Source organism: Amblyomma americanum, chromosome 10 (genome assembly GCF_052857255.1).
Source record: "Amblyomma americanum isolate KBUSLIRL-KWMA chromosome 10, ASM5285725v1, whole genome shotgun sequence".
Classification (NCBI taxonomy): Eukaryota; Metazoa; Arthropoda; class Arachnida; order Ixodida; family Ixodidae; genus Amblyomma; species Amblyomma americanum.
In genome coordinates this window covers 7151197-7176938 of record NC_135506.1, presented here as the reverse complement: position 1 = coordinate 7176938, position 25742 = coordinate 7151197, and the positions used below count along the sequence as shown (strand labels likewise).

The following is a 25742-nucleotide window of genomic DNA, read 5'->3' as shown; positions in this document are numbered from 1 at the left end:
TCAGTCTGGATTGGAGAGGAAACTCGAGTTCGTCATACGGTCTAGCAAGGATGAGGAGGAGTATACACTCCAAACAGAAAGGAGTGAAAAGGGAGTAAGCTCCCCTTTAGCGCAAGAAGAGTGCACCATGGGACTGTTTACTCCCTTTTTACACCCTTATAGGCGTATTCGTGTTTAGAGTGCGGGAAGTAGTGCGGGACGTGTGCATGAGACAGCACCGGCAAGAAATCGCCTGTCGCAGTCGAACAGTAATCTGAAAGCAGGAAGGGCGGCTGGCTAATATTAGCGGCTGCGCCGCCAATACGTCGCAGGCATATGGATTGCGCCAATTACTGTTGCGTGCTACGCTGTACGCAAACACTGGTGATATTGCACGCACTGCTTGGAATCAATCTCATCCAGCCAGACGCTATACTGCTATTCGCCGAGCCAGAATCGCCGGGTCTGGGAATGATTGGGTTGGGGAAAAGGGGAGGTGAGAGAGGTATAGACGGTAGGCGCTGCATGTGTAGTGCTGGTATACACACAGGTCGCAGAAGGGGCGCCGTTCCACCGAAGTGATCGAACAGCAGTGTGCTGCTGCATCCGAGGAATAAATCGGGAAGCGACTCTGTGAAACGAGCGATGCTCCGAGTGCAATTGCAGTCGTAAACCAGTGCAGGAAGAAAACGCTGAAAGGAAGGAGGGACGAGTGCGAGGTCAACTGATGCGAATACTAGCACGGAGTCTACAGAGCCCAGCAGTGGGTTTCGTTTGGGCTTAAGATGAAGGAGGAGATGATAATAATTAATAATTGGTTTTTGGGGAAAGGAAATGGCGCAGTATCTGTCTCATATATCTTTGGACACCTGAACCGCGCCGTAAGGGAAGGGAAAAAGGAGGGAGTGAAAGAAGATAGGAAGGAGGAGGTGCCGTAGTGGAGGGCTCCGGAATAATTTCGACCACCTGGGGATCTTGAACGTGCACTGACATCGCACAGCACACGGGCGCCTTAGCGTTTTTCCTCCATAAAAACGCAGCCGCCGCGGTCGGGTTCGAACCCGGGAACTCCGGATCAGTAGTCGAGCGCCCTAACCACTGAGCCACCGCGGCGGGGCAAGGAGGAGATGGAGATTCTTGCGCACGAAGCTGGTGGAGAATGCACACTTGTTGGATCGTGGCTGAAAAGATGAGGAGGCACCGCGAAAGACACGGCCTGCGAAAGGAAACAGCCGGCTATACTCCGACTAAAACCGTGCGTATATACTATACTTCGGAGAGCAGAATGCAGCTTTCTTGCCAGTACCAAGAAGGCGAAAATGGTATATACAGGAAAGTGCAAAAGAAATCGCTGTGATAAAAGCGGAATTTCTTCAATCACCATCGAAAAAGTTGATAAACTCACGCTTCTCTGAGTGTGAAAAGCTTCGGGGATTATTTTGTGCCTTCACCTCGATATTTCTTGATGGACAGTTCACGTTAAAATTAAATGATGATGATGATAGTGAATTTTTATGGCCCAAGGGCATCTGCGGCCAAAGAGCGCCACGGCACAAAGTATTTTTCGTTTTGCTCAAGGTGGGGTCCAAGATCCATTTCCCAAGCATTTCACCCTAAAGAAGCCGAGCACCAGACCAGGGGAAATCTTGTACCCATTGTATCACCGGTGGGTACCCGGCGGCACTGGGGATCGAACCCCGCACGTCCCGCATGCGAGGCGGATGCTGAAGCCACCAGGCCACCGCTGCGGTCTCCACATTAAAATTAAAGGCAATGTATATCTAGAGCCGGGTGTCTGTCACGAGTTTGTTTCTTAAAGCCTTGGTGTGTTCACGCGTGCGGTCATCGACACCTCTTCCATTCTGGCCGCGGTGAGGCGCGTGTCAGACTCTTCTCCCAGACCTGAAAAATGCAAGTGGCCTATTACAGCCAGATGCGTAAAGGAGTTGCTTAAAAAGAGGTGGAAGCAGCAGTTTGTCCGGTGTCGATGAGAAGTCGTTCACAACACTTCCACGTAGGCCAGACAGACATGTGTGTGGCTTTATGTCGCACTGATCTTAAGCAGAACAAAAGAACGACGTCCGTTTAAGCGTTTATTGATGTGTCAAAAGCAAAACAAAATATTAATAGCGCAAATTATTCAAAATCATTTATGATTTTAAAAATTCCACTGTTCAATTTTCATGCTTTCAGCACGTTCTGTCTGGTCAAGTGGCCTTTGCCACAGATCCTTGACCAATTAGAGATGGATAGTAACGCTCGCTAAGCACTGCTAGTTTAAGAGCTGAAAAAAAAAGATTTCAGCGTTTCTTATCCGCATCTACACAGCTTTACAAGTCCGAAGGTACCACGTATTTGTAATCGCGGCTTACGGGTCACCGGTTGTTCTTACCTGTGTCACAACCAACGTGACAAATGCCCCACGATGCGAGGTAGCATTCTTATAATAACCCCGCCTCTGATTAAACTCCCTATATGCATTAGTGTCTGTAAAAGTTTTACTTCTTGCGTGAGAAAGATCCCGCGGTAAGTAGCCGACAGAACAGCGTGAACAGTTCCAAAATGTGCCACAATGCAAAAAATTTTCTTTCAACAGAGTAAACAGGTCGCGCGGCTTGCTGAGATGGATGGTGCTGTCTAATGCCAGCGCGCTTATCGTATACTACAGCAAGCCTTGCCACTTTCGTGACTCGTCATATCGCCTCTCCACCGACGCCTTCCTCCAAAGCGTATGCTAAATGCACAGACCAAACGAGCTGCGTCGTTTCCCGAAACATATGCTGGCTTTCCTCTGCGCACATCAAGACAGACAACTTGGAATCAAGTTGGCGCTCCTTGTAGAAGAACAGGGTCACGTGACTCGCGTCAGAACTAATAAGGGGGCGTGTTCCACTCTGCCATTGCATACCGTATTTGCTCGAATCTAAGCCGGCCGCGATTGCAAGCCGACCCCCCCAAAACTCGCGAGCCCGAAAAAAAAAAAAAACTCGAATGCAAGCCGACAGAAAGAGACCATCCTGAACAAGAAAGACATGTATTGAAATAAAAGCTGGCTGTGCTCTTCACGAGACCGACTGATCACTCGGCGTCGTCTTCCTCGCTGGAGGTTTCCTTCTCACTATCTTCATCCCACAGCGCGCTGTCCTCGGTACCATCCAGCGCGTTTGAGATGCTGCATTTCCGGAATGATCGCACGATCATCTCCGCGGGAATATCTTCCCACGCTGCTGCAACCCATTTGGCCACTTGCCTCAGCGATGCGCGTTTAATTCGACCTGCCGGAGTAAGCTCGTGATCTTGCTCAGTCAGCCAATCTGTGTAATATTTGCGCACTCTAGATTTAAAGGGCTTGTTGATGGCGACATCGAGTGGCTGAAGTTGACTGGTCATGCCGCCGGGTATTATAGCCAAATCTGTCCCACCTCGTGAGAGTGCAGCCTTCACGCCGTCCGTCAGGTGTCCGCTGTACGAGTCTAAGACCAGGAGGGAATCTCGACACAACAATGCACCTGGTCGACGTTGCCAAACCAGCCTAATCCATTCTTCGACCATTGCCGCGGTCATCCATCCGTTTTCGTGCGCACGAACGATGACGTTTTTAGGAAACTCTTCCTTCGCAGGAAGTGTCTTCCGCTTGAAGACTATATAAGGTGGCATCTTCCGTCCATCGGCAGTGCAGCAGAGCATCACAGTCGAACGTGCCTTCTCGTAGCCCGCAGTACGCAGTCTTACTTCTTTTGACCCCTTTTCGGCCACTGTGTACGCCATGGGCATGTCGAAGTAAACGGGGGTTTGGTCTGCATTGCCAATTTGCCCAAGTCCATACCCTTTCTCAAGCCTCTTCTTTATGACATACCGTTGAAAAGAAATTAATTTTTCTTCAAAATCTCCGGGCAGCTTCTGGCACACTGACGTTCGTCGCCGCAGGCTGAAGCCAAACCGCTTCATAAACCTTTGAAGCCAGCCTCTGCTTGCCTTGAACGTAGTGCGGGGAATGCCGCGTGCTTTCGCGACCTCCCTTGCCTTCGCCTGAATAATTCCGGTCGTAACAGGAAGTGCTCCGGCCCTCTGCGTCCTAATAAACTTTGCGACTTCATCTTCCACCGCATGGTGACGGCCTTTGCGGGGTCTGGAAAATGCCATTCGGGTTGCAGCGCAGTTCAATAACTGGCCCCGTTGTTTTCGCCAGCGGCGGATATTTGTTTCGTCCACGCCGTACTCTCGCTGTGCTTGAAGGTTGGACGAACTTTCCGCCGCAAGCACAACTTTTCGCCTGAAAGCAGCGGTATAATGACACCGCTTATTTGTCGGCGCCATCGCGTCGTGAACCGAAGTCGACGAAGTGCACAAAAGAACCGCACCGCACGGAGAGTCCACTAGCCACAAAGCCCCCAACGCAAATGGAGAAAAAGAAAAAAAAACCGTGATGGCGATGGCGATGGTGCTTGCGCAGCCACATCCTCGAATCTAAGCCGACACCTCAGTTTCGTATTCGGAATTTCAGTAAAAACCATCGGCTTAGATTCGAATAAATACGGTATTGCCGGGTGTTGCAAGCATACACATCTGCTGGAAACAAAGGGGAGGGCACAGCAGTCGACAGCGCGAGTGGTCTTGAAACATATGCACTCACATACATTCACATACACGTATACACGTATACAGAGCAGGCGTTGCTGCTCCAACAAGTGTGGCCTGCAGAGGCAGGGCGCAGAGACCGATTTGCGGAAGCTCTCTCTGACGGTAACGAAATTAGGGGCCTCCTGCCTACGCGATTACTTGCGGCCTGGGCCGCTCTCGCGAAATTAGCGGTGTCTGCCCAAACACTGGGCAGAGCGCGCGGCGTGCGGTGGGGCCGCCAGTGTTGCTGCTGCTGCAATCACATCAACGACGCTGCATGGCGCCCCGTTTGTGTACGTCCCACGGCGTAACGAGACAGAGGGCGCCCCGAGAGAGGCGTTGTCTTGCGCCCACTTAGGCCTACTCTGCTGCCTTTCAGCCTGGATGAAAGGCTTAGATCGCTGTGAGCGAGTGAGTGGATCAGAGCGAATGGCTAAGAGTGAGGGAGTGGATGTGTTGTTGTTCAAGTGTCGCGCTGTGCGCCAGTCCAACATTGTGAAACAATTTGCGCCCTTAAAGGGAACATTAAGTGTCTGACAGTTGCACCCTTTTCTCGACTGCTTTACACTTTCGTAGGCTTTGGCTGCTTTACAGCTGCAAAAGTACTGATTACTTGAGAGATGCTGGTATTTTTTTTTTTTTTGCTGCGTGCACCCTTAGATCTAAGGAAAGCTGACCGTTGCACTCTGCACCATTAATGCACCCATGCACCCTTAAAGAGTGCATGGGTGCATTAAAGGTGTTGGTGTGCTGAGCGCAACCTTTTTTCAAAAACGCAAGAAAAAATAAGGGTGTAGAAAGTTTGCCTTCGTTGTTGTTTCGAAAAAAAATAGCGTTAGCATTGATTTTCGAAATAAAATTGCTCCCTTGCGACTGCATGCTGCTTTTAACTTTTAAACAATCGGTAATAGCGATCTAATTGTCCGAGAAATGCGGTACATCTCTTTGATTCGAACGATTTTCGCTTGCTTCCATCGACTACTTGCTGGCTTGCACATCTATTAGTCCGCTTTGCATCACTTCTCGTAAAGTGAAACCGTTTATAACGGGCGCCACAGGAAGTAATAAAAGGTGCTGCCAGTTTGTGTCGCACTCCTGTTCAAATGAAGCCACATATAAGGGGATGAACAGGTTGTAACAAGAGGTGCTACCAGTTTGTGTTCCATTCCTAATGAAGTGAAACCGCTTGTAACAAGAGGTGCTACCAGGTTGTGTTGCATTCCTGGTGAAATGAAAGCGCGTGTGACAGGCCCAACAGGAAGTAACAAAAGGTGCTTCCAGTCAGTGTTGCACCCCTGTCCAAGTGACGTGCAGGATGAGGAGTAACAAAGGGTGCTCCCCATCCAGCACAAGCGCGTGTCCTGCGCCTCCCCACCTCATCGTTTTCGGAGACGACAGCGGGTGACGCGGAGCGTGTGGCGCGTGCCACGCCCCCCTGTCCCAAAATAATCCTTCCGGTCGCCCGACCAGAATGGCGCAGCTCGACATTTCGGGGACTCCCCTCTCCGTCCGGATCCCTCGGCCGCATTTAACCAGCAGCGAGACTTGGGCAGTATTCTGATAAATAAGGAATCTAACGTTGCCATAACATCGTCTGGATGCAAGTATACTGCTTTTTCGCACGTTCGTCCTGGGGACACCGCTCGCTAATTCTCTGGCACAATACAAAACCTTATAATAAACTCTTACACATCTCCAACCAAGAACCTTTATTTTAATTTAAAATTAGATTAAACTTTTTGGTTGGAGATGTGTAACAGTTTATTATAAGTCATCAAACCCAACCAAACAGGCAAATCTGTGAACATGTTTAGTTTTCAACACAAAACATTCAACCTTAACGAGGGCTTATTTTTTGTTCCTTTCAGCAGGCGAATTTTTTCAAATAACTAGAAAAGACTAGAAAAGACGCGTTCGGAATGCGCCCGGGATGCGAACTGCCTCAAGCATGAAAGCCCGATCAGTGGACATCCACTAGACATGCATAGGGCGACCAGCTGGGGACTTTCGTTTGCTTTCGTTTCCTGGACGTCCGTCGGACGTTGTGTCCTGAAGCAGAATTTGGGCATGTTTTGCGGGCATCTATCGTATACTGGCGCTACTGGGGAAGGCAGTGTACACGTTACGTAACGTGATCTATAGCCGCTTGTGCATCCGCAGTGCGAACGCGTATGAAGTAGGCCAGCCTAACCCTTAGGCGCTGCGGTCAGGCCCGAAAGCTTACAAGACAGGCTGAAATGGACTAAAATATTATTACATAATTGTTATATAAAAATTAATGTATAAAAGTTTCTCGTTTCAAAAATTCTCAGGAGCCGGAAGTTCCTGCCTCTCGTACGTCGTTCGTCTGGCTTTTGCTCCTTCCCGTGCGGTGTGCACAGACCGCGGTTCTCCACAGCCAGCAGCTGGGTGCGCTCATTTTTTACTCTTGGGGGTCGTCCTAAAGATGGCAGCCAGGGGGTTTCGAAGCCGCGCCGCTTCGGGCCGACACCATCTGTCGCGAATCAGTCACAGCAGCGCCGCGCAGGAGACGCGCCAACGCTTCCTCTTCTTCGAAGGCTCCGACGTTTCGGAGAGACCGGAGTGTCTCCCACGTACTTACTACCTCTCTCCTCTCCGAAGGGAGCGCGGGCCTATATGCAGAATGCGTATGCGTCTTTCGGCGGTTAACCCCATCGTGCCGAGTGCATCCCGCACGATATATATATATATATAGGCACTATGAACAAGAAGATATAGGCATGACGTTTCGACTGGGCGTCAGTCTACTTATATACCTATATAATATATACACCGGGTGTTTCAGCGAACACTTTCAAAAATTTTGAAAAATAGGCTTTTTGGGGCGCAACATTACTACTGCTGGCGGACACTAGAATACCGGTGAATCGTCTTAAGCAGTAAGCTGGTAAACTAATTTTTAATAATTAACATTTTAACTCGTAGAGTTAGGCGCCTAGCTGCAATAAGAGATTTGTAGGCGGTCATCAGTATTAGCCATACCACTTTTTAGTACTTCGAAAACGCGATTATCCTTGGCGCTGTGGATCAACAAAATTTGAATTTTCCGACTAGTTACGTACCCGCCGCGGTGGCTCAGTGGTTAGGGCGCTCGGCTACTGATCCGGAGTTCCCGGGTTCGAAACCGACCGCGGCGGTTCCGTTTTTATGGAGGAAAAACGCTAAGGCGCCCGTGTGCTGTGCGATGTCAGTGCACGTTAAAGATCCCCAGGTGGTCGAAATTATGCCGGAGCCCTCCACTATGGCACCTCTTTCTTCCTTTCTTCTCTCAGACCCTCCTTTATCCCTTCCCTCAGCGCGGTTCAGGTGTCCAACGATTGAACTCATATTCTATAGCGCTTAGTGAACACAAGGGACAAGAACACAAATACACAGGACGTACGCTAGTCCTGTGTATTTCCTTTCCCCCAAAACCAATTATTATTATTATTATTATTATTATTATTATTATTATTATTATTATTATTATTATTATTATTATTATTATTATTATTATTATTATAGTTACGTGCTATGAAGGGGGTTGCTTTGCCTGCATGATTTCTAAAGCGCATGTATTTCGCACGATGCAGCCAAATTTTGTCGAGCCACAGCGGCGAAGGTAATCGCGTTTTCTAAATTCTAAAAACTGATATCGCTATTACTAACGACCGGCTACAAATCTCTGATTGCAACTAGGCCCCTCACTCTACTAGTTAAAAAGTTAATTATTAAAAAATAGTTCACCAGCTAACCCCTTAAGACAATTCGCCGGTTTCCTGGCGTCCGCCAACACTGGTATTTCTATGCCGTAAAAGACATATTCGACATACCGACATAAAGTGCGCTGAATTACACCGGCGGGTGAAGACGACAGACAAGTGGACTTTTCCGACTGAAGTACATTCGAAAGATCGGTCGAAATATGTAGAAATATGTAGGACACCAAAAAGGAGGTAAGTTTACTAAAGTTTACAGGACAAGAACGCAAACCTAAAGGGCATGATGTCACAACGTTAGGGCACAGGCGGAATATCACTTTTCAAGGATGTTGCATTCGCGGAATTTTCCATCCCAGTGCGAAAGCACTACTTCACTATTAATCCTGAAAAGCCGATGAGCCTCGGAAGCCTCGACCTTTGACCCTTGGGATGAAATTACTTGCATACGGTGTGGCTAGGGGAAGGTCACGCGGTACGAAAGTTTAAAAGAGAGAGAGAAATAACTTCAATTTGCACCCGTCAAAAATGACGGGGAGAAGGCTTTAGCCTAAACCCCCATTCATTCCCCCAACCGTCGGCCGGAATCCCTTGGGACTCGGCGGCGGTCAGGGCGAGACAGCTGGCTTTGCGTTGTTCGTGTTTCGTGGTTGAGCGATAATCTCTCCCATGATTGTAGATTTCTATTCGGGTCGTTATAGAAAGGACAGGTCCAGACCATGTGGACTAGATCTGCAATGCTATTGCAGTGCGTGCATCTAGGATTAAAGACTTCTGGATGCCATTTACTGTACAGTTGAGGGTTTGGAAACAACCCAGTTTGCAATTTCCTCCACATGATTACCTCTTTCCTAGTGAGCTGTTTATCTGCTGCCGGATAGGTCTTACGACCGAGCTTAATATGAGAAATTATTTCGTGGAATGTTGTGAGTTCGTCACCCGATGGGAGCTGTTCCTCGCGTGGAGGCGGAGCGTCAGCGGTGATCGACCGGAAAGTGAGCACTCGGGCGGTCGCCTTCTCGTTCCCCCACAGGCCCTGATGAGCGGGGAACAGATCAGTGAGATTAGCTGTGATGGTACTTTCCCTTCTCTCTGAATTTAAAAGAAATTGTCTCGGAGATGTGGAGACTATACTGTATGGTCACGTGGTACGAAAAGTTTCAATAAAATTGGATTCTGTGCCAAAATTGGATCAAGGCGAATTCGAAGGTCAAGTTAAGGCAACGTTTAGGCAATAGTCAAACTAATTCGAAGCCAAGTGCTTTCGCACATCATATCGGTTTAAAGACGTTAAAACTGTTGTTTGTTTAGGGAAATTGAGGACCAAAATTTGTTGAAACAGGAAATTTTTTCGGAGTATCAGGACATTTTAAGAGCCGAAACTAGTTATCAAGCTTCTGCTCAGAAAAAAGGCCTTAAATAAGTATTTTCTTTGTCTAACTGGCCGAATATTTAATCACGGCATTGGACATGACTCTCTCTTTTGCGAAACACCAAATTACGGCGCACTTACACAGTCAGTGCCTATCCTGTCAATTTCTCGTGTGATCTACGAAGGGTGTTTGTCAATAACCGCAGATCTCTCGAAATCAGGTGCGCAGCTGCCGCTGCCTTTGAAGTCATAGTCCCGACAATGAATCGCAGTGCTTTCAAGCATTTGACGCACATTGTTATGCTCGCGCAGAACGTCATTTAAACATCGTCCGCTCTGGCCAACGGACACTCTAAACAGGAATACACCTGTGTGGGAGTAAGAAGGAACTAAGCTGTCCTCTAGGGTACTCCCTTTTAAAAAAGAAGCGCGTTAGAGGGCAGGTAACTTCTTTTTGAAGCGAAAAGCTTCACTAGGCTAGGTAAAGCAGTCGTCGCGTATGCCGGAGAATCACCTTGAACGACCTCCAGCCCAACCACATTAGCCGTGTATGACCATATATAGTACAATTATGGTGTCGAACCTTTGACCCCTGACCTTGACTCATGACCTTTAGTTGATAGGCACTCTTTGCCTACTTGAGAGCGACTGGATTGAGTGACAAATTGTGACAGCGTTGTGCGTGTGTGTGTGTTATGCCTTTTTTCCCTTCTCTCTTTCTCCTTTTAGCCCCCTAATCCCTCTTCTACAGTGCAGGGTAGCCAACCGGAACCCTTTTCTGGTTAACATCCCTGCCTTTCCCTCCTCCTCTTCATCTATCTATCTGACCTCTGACCTTGAGTTGACCTTTGAGATTGGGTGGACTTTGCGTTGACCTTTGACCTAAAGTACATCCGATGGGGTGATGTGAAGCCACGTGATGACATCCGATGGGGGTGCCGTCAGGCCACGTGGTACCACGTCATAGCCACGTGGTCGTGTGCCATGGACGAGCCTCAGACGCTTGGCAAGCGTGCTTGCTTTTCGCTGAATTCCAGGGTTAGCCAAGTTAAGGCACTGCCAATTTTTGCTCCTTCCTGTTTGAAGCGACAACATGACAAGGGTATTCGGTAGACGATAACTTCCGCACAGTCCACATACCTAATGCGGCGTCGTGTTGTAAGCCCACGTTTGATTTCTTGATTTCCCGATGGGTTCGTCAACCCACAAAGCCTGTGTGGTTTATGAAGCGCTAAAAGAATAACGTTTAATTTCACCCTCCGAGCAACCTCTTTAGATGTACGGCAGAACTATCTTTTCACATTTTTCTCTGGCAACCTTGCTGCTGTCATACTTATTAATCTTTTTTAAGACGCCCTCTGATCAAACAACTGCAGTGTTACACACAAATAGGGCTTGCCAGCCTATTCCGATATAAAGGTGCGCTGCAAAGTTGTTAACTACAAAGGGTATACGTCCTGGCAGAACAGCATTTAGGTATTCAGTCGTCGTATTGCTGAAGCAGCTGGTGATGGAACTGAATAAATTAATTTAGTTTACGTGCCCGGCCATATACTTGCACATTTTTGATGCTTTTAGAGGATCAGGAATTAGCCTTACTGGCTAACTTTAGTTACACACTGGTTACATTTTTCTCAAAAACCTGGGAAGTTTTCAAATAATATTTCTGCAATGCAGGGGTCAGTACAACGACGAAACACCGGTGGTTCACAACTGTCACCCCTCATTTCCATTGGCACGGCGCTGCCAAACAATTTACAACAGAAATTTCTCTATTATTGTGTTGTCCCTTGTCGTAGCAACAGAACTACAGAAGAATACTACAATACTACAGAAAAAATCTGTCGTTACAATAGAACGACAAAACATTTTGTCGTATTTCAGGCAAAATTCTGTCGTTTTTTTTTTCGACTGGATAGGGTTGAACGAACCGCACAGTAAAGCTTACATAAATAAAATTAAAAGTAAACAAGTCCGTACTGAACATTGCACCACACGCAAAGTGTCGGCAAAATAAATAGACGCATTTTGGAGACTCCTAGACGCCGGCAGCCCGATCCACAGAGTCGCGAAGTTGATAACGAAAAGGCCGGCGCAGCTTTGAGGCAACCCTATCCGCACACTCGCGCGAACACGATCGCTGTGAGGGCTCTCAGACTCACGCGTGAAAGAAAAGTCGGCTCCTAAGCGCGTGCTTTTGTCGTCCGGGCGAGGGGGACAAGTGCTTGCGCGTGGCGGAAACGAGAAGCGTGCAAAACGAGAACTTCCAGCCAAGTTAGCGCCGTGGTAATTTTTTTTTTTTTTTGTGCTGTAACCCGAGTCCCGCGCGACGCATAGACGCGGAGTCGAAAAACAATTGCTTTTTTGTTTATTTACAGGAATCATTCTTTTCTCTCGCGATCGATGGACGAAGGCGTGTTGAAAACACTGTAGGCCTATAAAATGAGAAAACCTTCTCTCTCCTGAGTTTGGTATGCATTAACACAATGCATTTGTGCGAGTCTAAAAATAAGACAGCAGGGCAGCTTTAATGTCTACAACTTGGCCGCGACGTTCCGCACCGGATGGCATATATGGAAAGAAAATTTGTCACCCCGCTGCCGACGATAGTCATCGCCCTTGCCAAAAAAAAAAAAACTTAGGATTGGTCTTGACCTTGCATAGAGAGTTTAATGATTTCAGAAAACTTCAGCAGAAAATCGCTTACCAGCCTGGAGAGTCGGCGCAATAAAGAGCCTGATGAATTTGAAATTTGAAGTTTAGTACTGCAACCTGTATGGACTAATAGATATTTTGTGCTGAAGTATGTGTAGATGAAAAGACTTGGAGCAAACTTACTACAAACACCGTCCGAAAACAGTTTTTGGTACAACTGCGTTTGTTGCAACGTAACACACGCAAGCGTCTCAAGGAATGAAACAAAAGCTGCTTGTGCGCGCTCTCTGTCCTTATTCCTGAATTTCTGAAATGATCAGAAACATTACGCGAAAGTCAATGCATTCGATGGAAGCTATCTTCTTCGTCCACTTTTTCCTCTGCTTACATCGCGAAAGCACTCAAAAAGACGAAGACAAAGAGATGGACACACAGTGCGCTTCCTCTGCTAACAAGTTCATCATGGGCAACCTAGCATGGGTAACCTGGGTAACCTCAAACTAAAAATGGTAACCTAGATATCCGTTACTGTCACTAGTAGGCTGAGAGGGCGAGCATAAGCTGATGACTCAGGCCGCCTGCAACGCGTCCCGATTGCCCTTCGTCAATACGCTTCTAATGTGAACTGCATGTGTGAGTGTTCATGCACATAGCGTGTTATTACGTCATCACGCAGGCTTACTGCGAGACAGGTCTTCGCAGCGGATTGGAAAAACATAATTCACTTCTGCGCTCAGCTGCATACTGCTTTAATCCTGAACACTAGCCGTCCTTCTGCTCCTCCCCACATATGATATCAAGACTTTTTAAAGACAGAAGTAAAAAAAATTATTCCGGAACTCAAGCGCCCAGCACAATTAACGCCATTGTGCTTATGTGTATAGTACGCTTCGTCAGATGGCGCTATATTTTGCCATACTGTTTTGCTCATTAGAATCATCTTCACTGTTATGATCCGTAATGGAATGAGATCATGCTTAGCTCCACAAGCTTCGTTTTAGGGTCACATCCTTGCTCCGCATCGTCACTGCTTATATAAGTGACCGACGTTGACGCGTTGGTACAAATATCGCATCAATTTATCCGAATTAAATGAAGCAAGCTTTCCACTAAAGTACGAACACGATGAAATAGCGGCACGGTCATTGAGTGTGAGGATAAAGAGGGGATAAAAAGAGTGAGGGTAAAAAGAGACGTGACGACCTCTAGCAGTGCGAACAAAAAAAAAAAAGACGCCTGCACAGTCACTAAACGCACGATGTGCTGACAGGCTGTCGTTTGCGTTTATTGGTCTGACCGCCTTTGCCACCGACGCTTCGATATATAGACCCGTCCATCCGGCGCGGCGAACAGCAGGAGAACACAAGATGGAAGGAAATCAAACACGGCATCCGAGATCAATAAACAGGCGACTGCAAGTCAGCACTTCCCGCGTGTCCGGTCTCGACTCTCCGCGCTTATATCTTACGTTTTGCCCCGAGACCCCGCTGATCTGGTGTTTATTATACACTCCCCCGACACTCCTGTCCCACGGTCGGCCGAAAGTCGCGCTCACCGGAGACTCACGACTGCGGGGGATTTATTGGTGGACACGCGCTCTATGACGAAGTGAATGTCATGTTTTAATGCATGCATGGGATGCGTCTAACATTACATTATTATGCCTGGCTACGTATATATGGACACGGCTACATACCGTACCCTGCGTACATGGCTGCGTGTGTATACGAGAACATACTTATAGAGGGTGTAGCTCGGAAGAAGCGAAATATTTGCCGTAAAAGGAAGATTTATTCCTGACCTTGGTTTATCATGCACTGTGATATCAGCGGTCTATGATCTGTCGTGTCCTATGCTGCCGGGCCCCGCCCAAACCCTCTGTTTGCTTGGGCAGGCCATATATGTACCGTGATGGCATAAATAAAGAGTATATTAACGTATTAAGAAGACGAATATATAGCCTTGATAGGATATATTCTTAAGTTTTTGTTTATACGTGCACTTCTATCGGAGCTCCCGAAACAGAAGCGCAATGAAAAGATTGAACAAAGATGCCCTGCTATAGCTGCGTCAAAGTGTAGCTATAGATATTGCATTTCATTCAGTATAGGGTAGTCCGCGGGCGCACCGTGGATAAGCCTGCAAGGGTTTTCTTCGTTTTTTTTTTTGATGGCCTTTGCACCCTGTACAAGGCTGCGCATTTCAGCTCTCACACGGCAGCCTTGTTCGCGACTGGGCGCCGTGGTGTGGGTCTAGGCACGCCCGTATTCTCCACCGCAACGAGGAAGGCATCAAGGCATGACTTTGACGGAGAGGGTATGAGCTCTGTTTGCACCAGAGGTAATTAAAGCCGCGGTCTGTGCATCCAAGTGCTAGGTCACATCTTGGCCCACGGATTTTAAAGGGGCCAGGGTGAGTGGGGAGGGGGGGGGGAGGTAGTATCATATTACCCAGTTTCCGCAATTCAAATATTCCGCGCCGTGCCTCGGGGAAAAAAAAATGTCACTGGAGGTGCTGGGTATCGATCCCAGTACCTCTCGCATGCTAAGCGAGCGCTCTACCATCTGAGCTACACCCCCGGACGAGGAACACTGCGCAGTCGAAGGAAATTTAAAACGGTGAATGAGATCGAACGGGAGAGGGGAACAAAACGCTCGCCCCTTCGACACCGTTTCTGGTCACCGCTAAAGCGGCTGGCTAGACCCTGAGGAACGAGGATTGCCCGCGTAGCCGATCGGCTCCGACAGGCAGACAGTGATCAAAGATGGCTTCATCCACATCATGAACAGATATACTCAACCGGATCGCCCGAGCTGTCTTCCGAGCGACAATTAGCCTCGGGCTGCTGAGCTCTAGGATGCGCGATCGAATCGCAGCCGAGGCGGCTACGTTTCGCTGGAGACGCAAAAGATGACCGTGTGCTGCGCGATGTCAGCGCGCGTCAACGAATCCAATGTGGTGGAAATTAATTCCTGCAGAATCACTGCATAATTACTTCGCTTCTTTTTGTCTTCTTTCAGTCTCTCCTTCATCCCTTCCTTCATTGCTATAAGGTGTCCCTCGAAAAGTGAGACCGTTACTGCGCCTTTCACTTCCTCAGAAAAAAAAAAAAATCATCACGGACGATTTAGTGTGGTTAGGCCAAATGCGAATTGGGTGCTCGAGCACTTGGGTTTTCACTTCGGTTTTGGTTCGAGGTTTGGTTTCCAAGGTCAAGCAGGCTTCAAAGACCGGCAAAATCGGATGAAGGGTATAAGGCGACAGCGTTAATGGGCTAATATGCGGAATCGGCCATTCTCTATACTTTACTTTCATAGATCCCTGGGGGTCCTCATACCACTGCTGGCGCAGTGGTGCAGCGGTTAAGCGATGCGCCACTTCGAACAAACACGTGTTTCGAAGAAACACTAGTGAAACGTGACTACTGCGCGTTTTAGTGCTCGCGCACTCAATCAAATCTGGAGTGTGGCAGTGCACGACGGCTTTCCGCTCCAGATGACCGTTTTTCAGTTTTCAGATCGAGGCTGTAGCGTTCGGCTGCCCAGCACGAGTTAACTGGCTTTGTTCTAACGAAAACTCACCTGGAAGGCATGCATAACGTGTCCTGTTTACGCGCTCATGCACTCAGCTAAGACCGCTTGCATTTGCACGCGTTAGCATTAGAAGGGCAAGTGCAAGCAGATACGGTGAGCGTCGTCTGTCAGCAGCCAGTGTCAGGTGGTAACCTGCTCAACGGGCTACGAACGGACTCAGAATACCCGGATATAACGAACTTAGTGTGTAAATCTCAGATATAACGAACATAGTGTGTTAATACCTCGGATATAAGGAACGTTTGGCAGCTAACGCTTTCCAACGGTCGAGTGAGGATCACCTAAGCGTTTTTATTATTATATACCAGCCTGGGCTTGGACAAGAAACCGCGAGTGTAGACATACATTCCTGCACTGGAGAGACGGCAACAAAACAATAAAAAGAAAATTGGAGAGAACACCTAAGCTCCGCCTTGATGGTATGACGCGATAGCGTAGTGGGTTAGGCTTTCCGTTCTGAGCAGTTTGACACCTTTGAATGCATTTTTGTTTTGTTTTTTCAAACGTTTAAAGTTATTAATTGATCACTTACACAGTCTAAATTTTCTTAATTAGCATCATCAAGCATCGGCTTTTCGATCTGGGCATTTTGACACCTTTTAACCTCCTTTTTTCCATTTTTTCATTTCATTAATATTTAAGTACAATGATTTCACTAAGTCGTCATCGCCTATCACACACCAATCAATCACTAGAACCACAAGCTACCGTGATACGATGTTTTTTACGCAGCCCCCGACTGTAGGTCGCCGATTCGAGTCCCTGCCGCGAGCTAGGCTCTAACCTAACTGGTATGTTTATGCTGCACGAAACGTTGAATCGTATGACACCATCCGGAACATTCTGCCGCAAACGGTTGGCATGGTACGATTTTTTTTTTTTTACGCAGCTCCCGATTATTTCCGACACGCGGTGCCGACTATACGCCGACGGCTTTTCGGCCGAACAAGCTGTATACGCTGTCGCGTAAAAGCCCTTTATAATTCCAGGAAATAGCTGCCCCACAGCTGCGCTCCCGTTGACAGGGGACGCACCAGAATAAACGCGGCAGCCACGCCCACCGGGACACTGCGTACACAGCGTCGATGAGAGGAAAGGAAGCGGCCCAGCTCTTCCTTGCAGCAGCGGGGACAGGAATAACCGACGCCCAGTCGCGGGGGCGGCAGCCAACAAGGCGCCGCATGTCCACAGAGACGAACGCTCCATTCCGCGGCGGAACACACGCCGGCGCGCGATGTGTGTCTGTTTTCTTCAATTTGCGCAAAATACGAGCAGTGACTGTATACATACACCATGCGGACGAGCGCTTCCGAGACAATAGCGCCCATTGTCCACGTGCAATACACTGTCAGTGGCAGTGCGGACAATGCATCACCAAATCCTGCCTGATGTGTGACGTAGCATCCTTCCGGTTTTAAGAGCGTTAGCTCTTACTCATCACGTTTCTCGATTTATTGGGGTCTGCTATCACCTCCTTTCGGCGTGATATTCCGAGGAATTCAAGATGGCGGCCCCCATAGTAAATTGATATAGCAACCCAATTGGGGATTGATTGACGACGTCATTAATATATCGAATTGGTGATTGACTGGTGACATCACTGATATATCAAATTGGTGACATCACTTATAAGTCCAAGATGTCAAATTCGTATTTCCATTGCTGTACCTCACTTTAATCTCATTCATATCAATTCTAGTAAACAAAACAGTTAACGCTCGCTACTTCAACGTCTTCCACAAGGTGGCAGCATCTTTTTTTATTATTATTATTGATAACGTAGCGTGCAAATAAATGAAACGTGTGAAATGCTTCTCTCGGCTACACCGCTTGCTTATTCATGTTGCAGTTTAACGCATGACGTGACTATTTAATGGCCCCCTTTTCTTTAATAGAATATTACTTGCCTAGCACAGTCTGATTCAGTCAGAAATAATTGAAAATGCGCATCGTCTGCTGCGACAGAAAGCCAAACAAGCAGCATACACTGCAATGAGTCTTGCACAGACACTTGAAAGAAGTTCAGTGGTCGCTTACCGAGAGGAAGCGAGATGGACAAGATGAACTGCTGTGTATGCTGCTTGATTTGACTCTTAGTCGCTGCAGATGATGCAGGTCTCTAATTAATCCTGGCTGAATAAAACAAGTACTGCATCGTTATTAGAGAATAGGAACCATTAACTGCCACGTCATGCGTTCAGTTGCTGCACAAACAAGCAATGCTGGGTAGCAGAGAGGAGCATTTTACACATCGCATTTAGCGACGCAACACGTGTCGTTATTAAAAAAAAAAAAAACAACGATGCATACGTGCTATTTCAGAAGAGGCCAACAACAAAAACGAGAACGCAACGCTATGTGCTCTCTCTCTGTCTCTTCGTCATGCTTCGTTTTCTTGAACTAAGCTGAAAGAAACTCGAACCCACAACCTTGGGCTCAGGTGACCAACATCGTCTCATGCCGATTTGATTGAGCAGACGATGCACGCAGAATCGAGCATGTTCGCCGTGAAAATATCAGAATACGACATAGTATAATACATCAAGCAAGAAAGACTGAGCTTATCACTGAAATAGACTATCCGCTCGCTCCTCATGTGCACCAGCCTGTGGCGCTGAACTCCTTCCACTTTTGTACAGGGCAAACACGTCAGCCCAGGAAAAAACCGCGCTAAGCGGGGGATGTTGCACGCCCTGCGCGGTGCCTGGAAATGTTTTTCCTCGTTTAATTGGCCCCGGCACCCAACAGACCGAGGCGGAAGGTCCCGGTTAATCCGGGCCAGCGCGGCGGGCACTGTTTTCGCAGCTTGCGTGCACGTTGCGAGCTGTCAGCGTCCATAACGAAGCCCAGCCGGGAGCCTCGGCACTCGTTTGGGCAGCGAAGGCGCCGGCTGTTGTAGGCCATGACCTGCCACTAAAGCCCCTCTATCGTTACCTGTCACGAACACCGCTGACAACGCAAAACTTTCGCTCGCCAGTTCCTGAAAGGAGACGGCAGCTTCTCTATGTTTACAGCACCATCTTCTCAGGCTTCTTTAAAGGGGCTGAAGCATCGCATAACTAGGAATTGTGCAGCCTACTGCTCATAAAAGCAATGTGTAGCTGCCCCCACAACTTTGCTGCACGTTTTGCAGCTACAGTAGACATGGTCGAACAGAGACCGAGCAATGCGCAGATTTATGCGTCTTCGCAGACAAGCACAAAGTTTTGGCACGGACGTAGTATTCGTAGCCTCCTTAGTGCCTCGTGAAGACACGTCCCTGGTTTATGTGGTTTAACGTCCGAAAGCGGCTCAGGCTATGAAGGATGCCGTAGTGAAGGGCTCCGGAAATTTCGACCACCTGGGGATCTTTAATGTGCACTGACATCGCACATTACACGGGCCTCTAGAATTTCACTTCCCTCGAAATGCAACGGCCGCAGCCGGGATCGAACCCGCGTCCTTCGCGTCAGCAACCGAGCGCCATAAGGTGAGGTGTGAAGTTATGGAGCTTGAGCGCGACTGGTGGCTTCCGCTGTAGCACGTGATGCCGAAACATCACGGCTTTGTGATGTCGTTTTGTTTCCTATACTACGCTCGACCGTATCAGACCGTTATTTGATCAGCCGGAGCAAGATACGGAATCTTCCCCCAAGTGAGGCCTACTCTCATAATCTCAATTGCTTCTTGAAACTGTTGCGATGATGCCGTACGAAACTGCGCCATATAAATGTCTTAGCAGGTGTCAAACTAGAACTGCGCACACTCCCGCGGTTAACCACGTCCTTTTATTTCTTCCCTCTCCCTCTCCCCGTGTCCGATGTGCAGGTGAGGACGTGGCCTACCGCCGTCGTACCGAGGCCCTGGAAGATGTTTCGCTCACGTTGACCAAAAGGCTCAGCTTCATCAATGGTACGTGCAAGATACAGCAGTCTTGTTACCAGGATCCAACGATCAGCGACAGCAGCGCTTTCGATGCGGAATTCCAGTGCCTTCAAATGCGCATCAGCCCCACAATCACAATCTAGCAAGCTTAAATTTTAAATGTAACGTACTCCAGCTGTCCACCACTTTTCTTGTACTTACTACACATCTGCGACAATTCACTACCTAAAGAAATGGCGGCCCGCCGCGGGAACGCATTTAGCTATAATTTCTTTAGCGTACCACCACTGCGCCACCCTCGAGCACATGGAATAGCAGAAGTATACTTCAAAAAAGCGGTGTCACGAAAATTAGGGAAGGAAGGGATGAGCTTGTCGCCAAACAAGTTCCATACAAAGCGGGGCAGAATGGTGGGCCTGTTGGTATGGCATGTTAAAGAAGAAAATACCAGCCAAAAAAGACGAACACACCAGGAGAGAACACAGGACAACACAGGACAACGGACCAGCCGTTGTCCTGTGTTGTTCTCTCCTGGTGTGTTCATCTTTTTTTGGCTGGTATTTTCTTCTTTAAGTTCCATACAAGCATGGCCGGCAGAGTGGCAGGTTGCTGCTCTGAGTTGAGGCGTGTCTAAGTTAATGATTTATGGGAGTTTAACGTCCCAAAGTGACTCAGGCTATGAGATACGCCGTAGTGTAGGGCTCCGGAAATTTCGACCATGCAGCTGTGGTTCTTGAACGTGCACTAACATCGCACAGTGCACAGGCCTCTAGAATTTCGCCTCCATCAAAATGCGACCGCCGCGGCAGGGGTCGAACCCGCGTCTTTCGGGCCAGCAGCTGAGCCCCATAACCACTTAGCCACCGCGACGGCTTGGGTGCATGTCTAAATCAATGGGGAAAATATGCTATACATGCCGGCAATCTTCGCTTGTAAACACGGATCTGCCTTTCCTGCTTTGCAGAGGACAAGCGAGGGACCTCGACCGTGGAACTAGTCAAGAGGGAAGGATCCACCCTGGGCCTCATCATTTCCGGTAAGTGTTCCCGAAAGAAAAGAGAAAAGGAGGGATGGGGTGTTCAAGCATGTATACAATGGCTCTACATACAATGAATGACATGAGCGCTATTTGAATCCACGGCAGGTGGCATCGACAAGGGCACCCGTCCTAAAGTAGAGTCTCTTCGACCTGGCAGCATAGCGCACAGGTAAGCAACTCTAGCTCAGCTCAGTTGGTTCACCGTTCTATATAATAGATGCACCCCAAAAGTCCACGCTCTGCGTGGATTAACTGCGAAGTCATCCTCTAACGGCGTGAGAGTACTGGAAGTTCCACCAACCTCCACGGCTGCTAACTTTGTAAGGGGAGGATTCTGAGGGCGTGCTCCGGAGGTGATTTCACCCACTGGACGAAAGTCTACGAGATCGAAGCAGTGGATGGCGCCCTCGAAGGGAGCTGGCTATAGGTGCTTTTGGCGACGAGCGAGTCGCGTAGTAGAAAGCAATAAAGGTGTTCGGTGTGTTGCATTATGCAATGAACGACAATAATTCGGGACTCCCTGCGTGTTACGTCGAATGTCGTGCAGTGACAGTTGTTGGAACTCCTCTGGGCACGTTTCAGTAACAGCTTTGGAACCTCTTTCGGAATCACTATCACGTCGAAGCTCCTTTGGTGGGCGCTGTGGTATACCTGCTGTGGAAGCATTCGGGCTGGGGCACCTTTAGCGTTGTCAAGTATATGAAAATGATACGCGTGGTAAAATCGTTCGTTCGTGATTCTTGACTCGGGTTCGGTCACGAACAGCGTTGCGAGGAGGAGAAGTGCACGAGGCGAGAAAGGGCTGCGCGAACCGCCCCTCCTAGTGGTTTTCGAAGCAGCCAGGCGCTGCGGTTTTGCGACTTTAAAGCCCATCTATCGCAACGAGTAGTGTCTCGAAGCAGCGCTCCTTAGGAGCTGAACCTAGTGTTCCTGTATATGCTCCCGCAGGGAGCAGAGTTGCGCGAAGGTCTGCCATCATGTTCCAAGCTGTGCGTGAAAGCCATCGCTCGTGCGCACAGGGGCTGCGTTCATGCGCTCGCTGTGTAGAGCGCTTGGGCTTGTTTTTTATTTGCGTAGAAATTGCAATTGATACCAATTTTTTAAACGTAACATCAAAAACTAATCTGCAATTTGCCGAGGGCGTGCATACAATTTAAAAAAATATCGCCATACGTTAACAGCAAATTGTAGTCATGACAAATTGACGAAAAATAGTAGTGACGACCTGCGAGTTTTTTTGTTTTTGTTCTGAGCAAGTAATTTCAGATGAAAAAGCAGTCCTGTTTCGGATGGGACAGCGTCTGTCCCGTCTTGTCTTCCTGCGTGCTCGTCTTAAGAAAAAAAAAAGAGTATAGCGAAGAATTACTTTTTTACAACTAGAACTGCCGCGTGCTCTGTGCTAGTTACGCACGAAAAATATGAAAACGCACCTCCCTAGAACCACGTTAAAATGATTGTGCATCTTGTTGCAGGCAGACAGACTAAAACAATACCAATGCATTGAACAGGCGAGTCTGACGTAGCGAAAAAATTTCAAACTCAATTGCTTGCCTAAAAAGTTTAACTAGATGTATGTACCCGTTTCTAACTGCAGTGAAATGACGAATTTTTAAAGGACCTTGCAAGTACTCTTTCTTGTTGATATTATTAGCGTACCTAAGTTTTATTAAAAAGCATTATCTTTTCATCTGAGTTATTAAATTATAATATTTGGTCGCGCTTAACGCGGCCCATTCTCAAAAGCCACTTCAATCGCCGACGCATTTCAGCCGCCGACCTCCCAAATAGCACTTTGTAAAACGCTTAATTTGCTGTTTCCAGTGTGGTTGCTGCAGTTTGCTGCACTGCACCCAGTCATAACTGACAACAGCGTCCCTCACTACCACAGTAGAACACCAAACCTGACGCCACAGGTGTGCACGGAAAATTTTCGAAATGTAACCGACAGCGTGGGGTCACATGAGGCGTCGAGCTGACGAGGGGTCGCTCGGAACTTCGCCTGTAAGGTCAGCTTCGCCGCGGAAAGTTGAACACTTTACGTCACGCAAATCATGTGATCGCCTCTCGGCGAATGGCGTTCGCAGCGGCAAGGGAAAACAGACGCGCAACTCTGCTCCCTGCGGGAGCATATACAGGAATACCAGGTGAACGCTGCATCGAGGCACCCTATGGACGATAGCCGGAAGCGAAATTTCTGCAATACAGGGGCCAGTCATGAAAGTTTAGTTTTCCGCCCAAAGTTTTAGAAGACTGGATTATCATAGGGTTCTGCGCGCCTGCTTTGCAGTGTTTTTAGCGAGAAAATAGCATCCACATTTATGCCACATGCGGTGTTAAACGTACGTTAGGCACATCTAGCACACCATGCACCGTGCTACAGTTACTGTAGTACCGGGCGCCCGTGCGTCGTTGGTACGCATGCGCAGAGCGCTTTGCCGGCGCCAGCTACCCGGCAGATGCGCACGCGCCTGACGCATCGGCACCAATCGGTGCATGCGTAGCGGCGGTGGGTAGGCTCCCGGTATTACGGTAACGATAGCACGGTATGCTAAATGTGTCTATTAAATGGAAACCTATATGTCGTGATAGACTGATACACATTCGCATTCCAAGCTAGCAAAAATGTTGCTTTTATTAAGAAGTGACTTAAATCAGAATTAAAGCTACCCAAAAACTGATGAATGTTAACGTGGCAGCTGCATCAACTTCAAAAGCTCCAGCTGTCGTCGAGTCAATTTATTTCGTTTTACTTAATCCGACTAGCCAGGCGCTACCACGTTGTCTAGGCACTCTAGAAATGGAGAATGCTCCCGTTAGAAACACTTGTTACTTAGAGCATGGACTCCACCTTTTTGCCTGAGATTTTTTCTCCTTTTTAGTGGCGCACAAGACACTAGCGCACGTGGATCAGCACGAGGAATTCGCCTCCGACTGATGTATAATTCGTTACGTTTCTTGCTGGTTCTCAATCAGGGCTTAGTCGATATGCATTTTTAAGTTTGCCTTTGCGAATGTAACAAAGAAAAGCAGCTAGGTACCCAGAAATTATGGACAAGTTCTCTCCCTGTCTTTTTGCTCACGCTAGCCGCAGCTCAGGTGCTGCAGGGTTCGATGGCAGATGCCGCGGTTAGCAACATCTTTTCCTTCCACTATTGTTTTCATTAATAAATAGCCACTAACAACATTTTTCCAATGGAAAGTTGCTTATGAACGCATTTTTTTCGCATATAGTAAGACTGTACCATAACAGTCAATATACTATCCGCAGATCCTTCTTCGGAACGGTTGTAGTTTTCTGCTATGTCAAAAACGGCCCCCATTTGTTTCCTATGGCAGTCTTAACTACTTGGCGCGAGTGCAGGACAAACTTTAAAAGCGAGATTTTCTGCGCATCGGAAGGTTAGATAACTCCCACTAATATGTTCATCACACTATTTTACAATATTCCACAGTTGCCTTGCAATTCAAACCGTTGTCCATGAAAGCCGGACTTGTCTCATTTACAAGCATTACAAGGAGTCTTTCATTGCCTTTTGTGACTTTGGCAGGTGTGATGCCCTGGCTATCGGCGACCACATTGTAGCTGTGAACGGAATCCGGACTAGCAAGCTCAAGCACGACGAGATTGTCAACTTGCTCAAAAATGCCGGCGACAAGGTTGTGCTCGACGTTGAGTATGAGATTCCGAGCACAGGTAAGTGGCCTCTTCATTGCTGGTTAAACACCAGCATGAACTTGCAAAAAACAGCAATTTTTTCAATGCAGGCATTGGGGCCTTAAAATGTCTCCAGAGTTTCGCAAGCTCAAAGCATGTGGATGGAAGAAATGTTACAAACAAAAGATAACCGTGTTCCTTCGAAATTTTTCACAGCTTTGCCACTGCAAAATTCACTCCCTTCCAATGATTTCAAATGTCCGAAAAAGCCAGTTTACAAAGTCACCATTTAAATGTGTGTGCTCCAGTGCATTACACAGTTGCCTGTATATAGATAAAGGGTGACATTCTAAATATCGTACCCAATTTTAATGCAACAGCATTAAATATAAGCCCGATTGGGGCCAAAATGCATCATCGGTCATAAAATTTGCTCATTGGCCGGAGAGAAATGACGTCACATATTCTATATTGGTGCTTTCCAAGCTCTCCAGCGCGGTCATGTACACCTCAAAGAGACTCCTGCAGTCAATGGGCTGGTTTGGGATTGCGATATAAACGATTACAATGTATTCACAGCGACTGCTGGTAGCTTCGCTGATTGCTGGCAGTCAAAGAGTGCTTGTACTTCACGTACAATGGCTTGTTCAATGTCTGCTTGATGTCAGTGACATCATACGCACCAACGTAGTCACCTCAGGCGACATTACGTCCAACCAGCTGTGCATCAACGACGCAAAGTCCAGATGCGTCTGATCATTTCGGTGCAAAACTGTTCTCACCATAAAGGTACTATTCGTACACCTCTTGTCGAAAGCATTTCTTTTCGCAATTGAAGTAAAGGAGTCGGCATACAGTAGCCATACACGGTGGGACTGCAGCCCTTGGACTTTGACGGTAAAGCAACCTTGGAGCCTATGGTCTTCAACAAAGTTGCATGGATGTAGCAAGAAAGCTAGTGCAGAAAATGGACAGGTGATTAGGCATGCCACATGACCGGCTGGGACAGCATGGCATACTATGTGAATGGCAAACTCCTCACATCGCTGTCATTCATCGATCGCCGACCATGCACAGTAATTTCGCTTTCGACGCTGCACCCATCTCATGCCCTCCAAACTTCTCCCATTTTAGATGCTTTTGCCCGGCCGGCACACACTCATGCAACCGACCTTACAGCCTGCTGACGTGCGTTTGACCAGCGGTTATCTGCGGTTTCAATGCCGAATCTTTTCATTGCTTTTTT

General features: G+C 47.9%; 1 protein-coding gene and 1 non-coding gene across 9 annotated transcripts in view; one reads left to right on the top strand and one right to left on the bottom strand.

Annotated features, from left to right (window-relative positions):
- The window catches only part of Grip (Glutamate receptor interacting protein), a 121904-nt gene that overhangs the window by 74428 nt on the left and 21734 nt on the right, over positions 1-25742 (top strand). For all 8 annotated transcript variants that reach the window (XM_077640354.1, XM_077640352.1, XM_077640353.1 and 5 more), the window contains exons 2-5: positions 19746-19829; positions 20767-20838; positions 20947-21010; positions 24390-24535. In XM_077640354.1, coding sequence (XP_077496480.1) covers positions 19746-19829; positions 20767-20838; positions 20947-21010; positions 24390-24535 — 366 coding nt within the window. The remainder of the gene's footprint in view (positions 1-19745; positions 19830-20766; positions 20839-20946; positions 21011-24389; positions 24536-25742) is intronic.
- On the bottom strand, positions 14852-14924 carry TRNAA-AGC (transfer RNA alanine (anticodon AGC)). The gene has a single exon. It is a non-coding gene; the product is annotated as a tRNA-Ala (tRNA).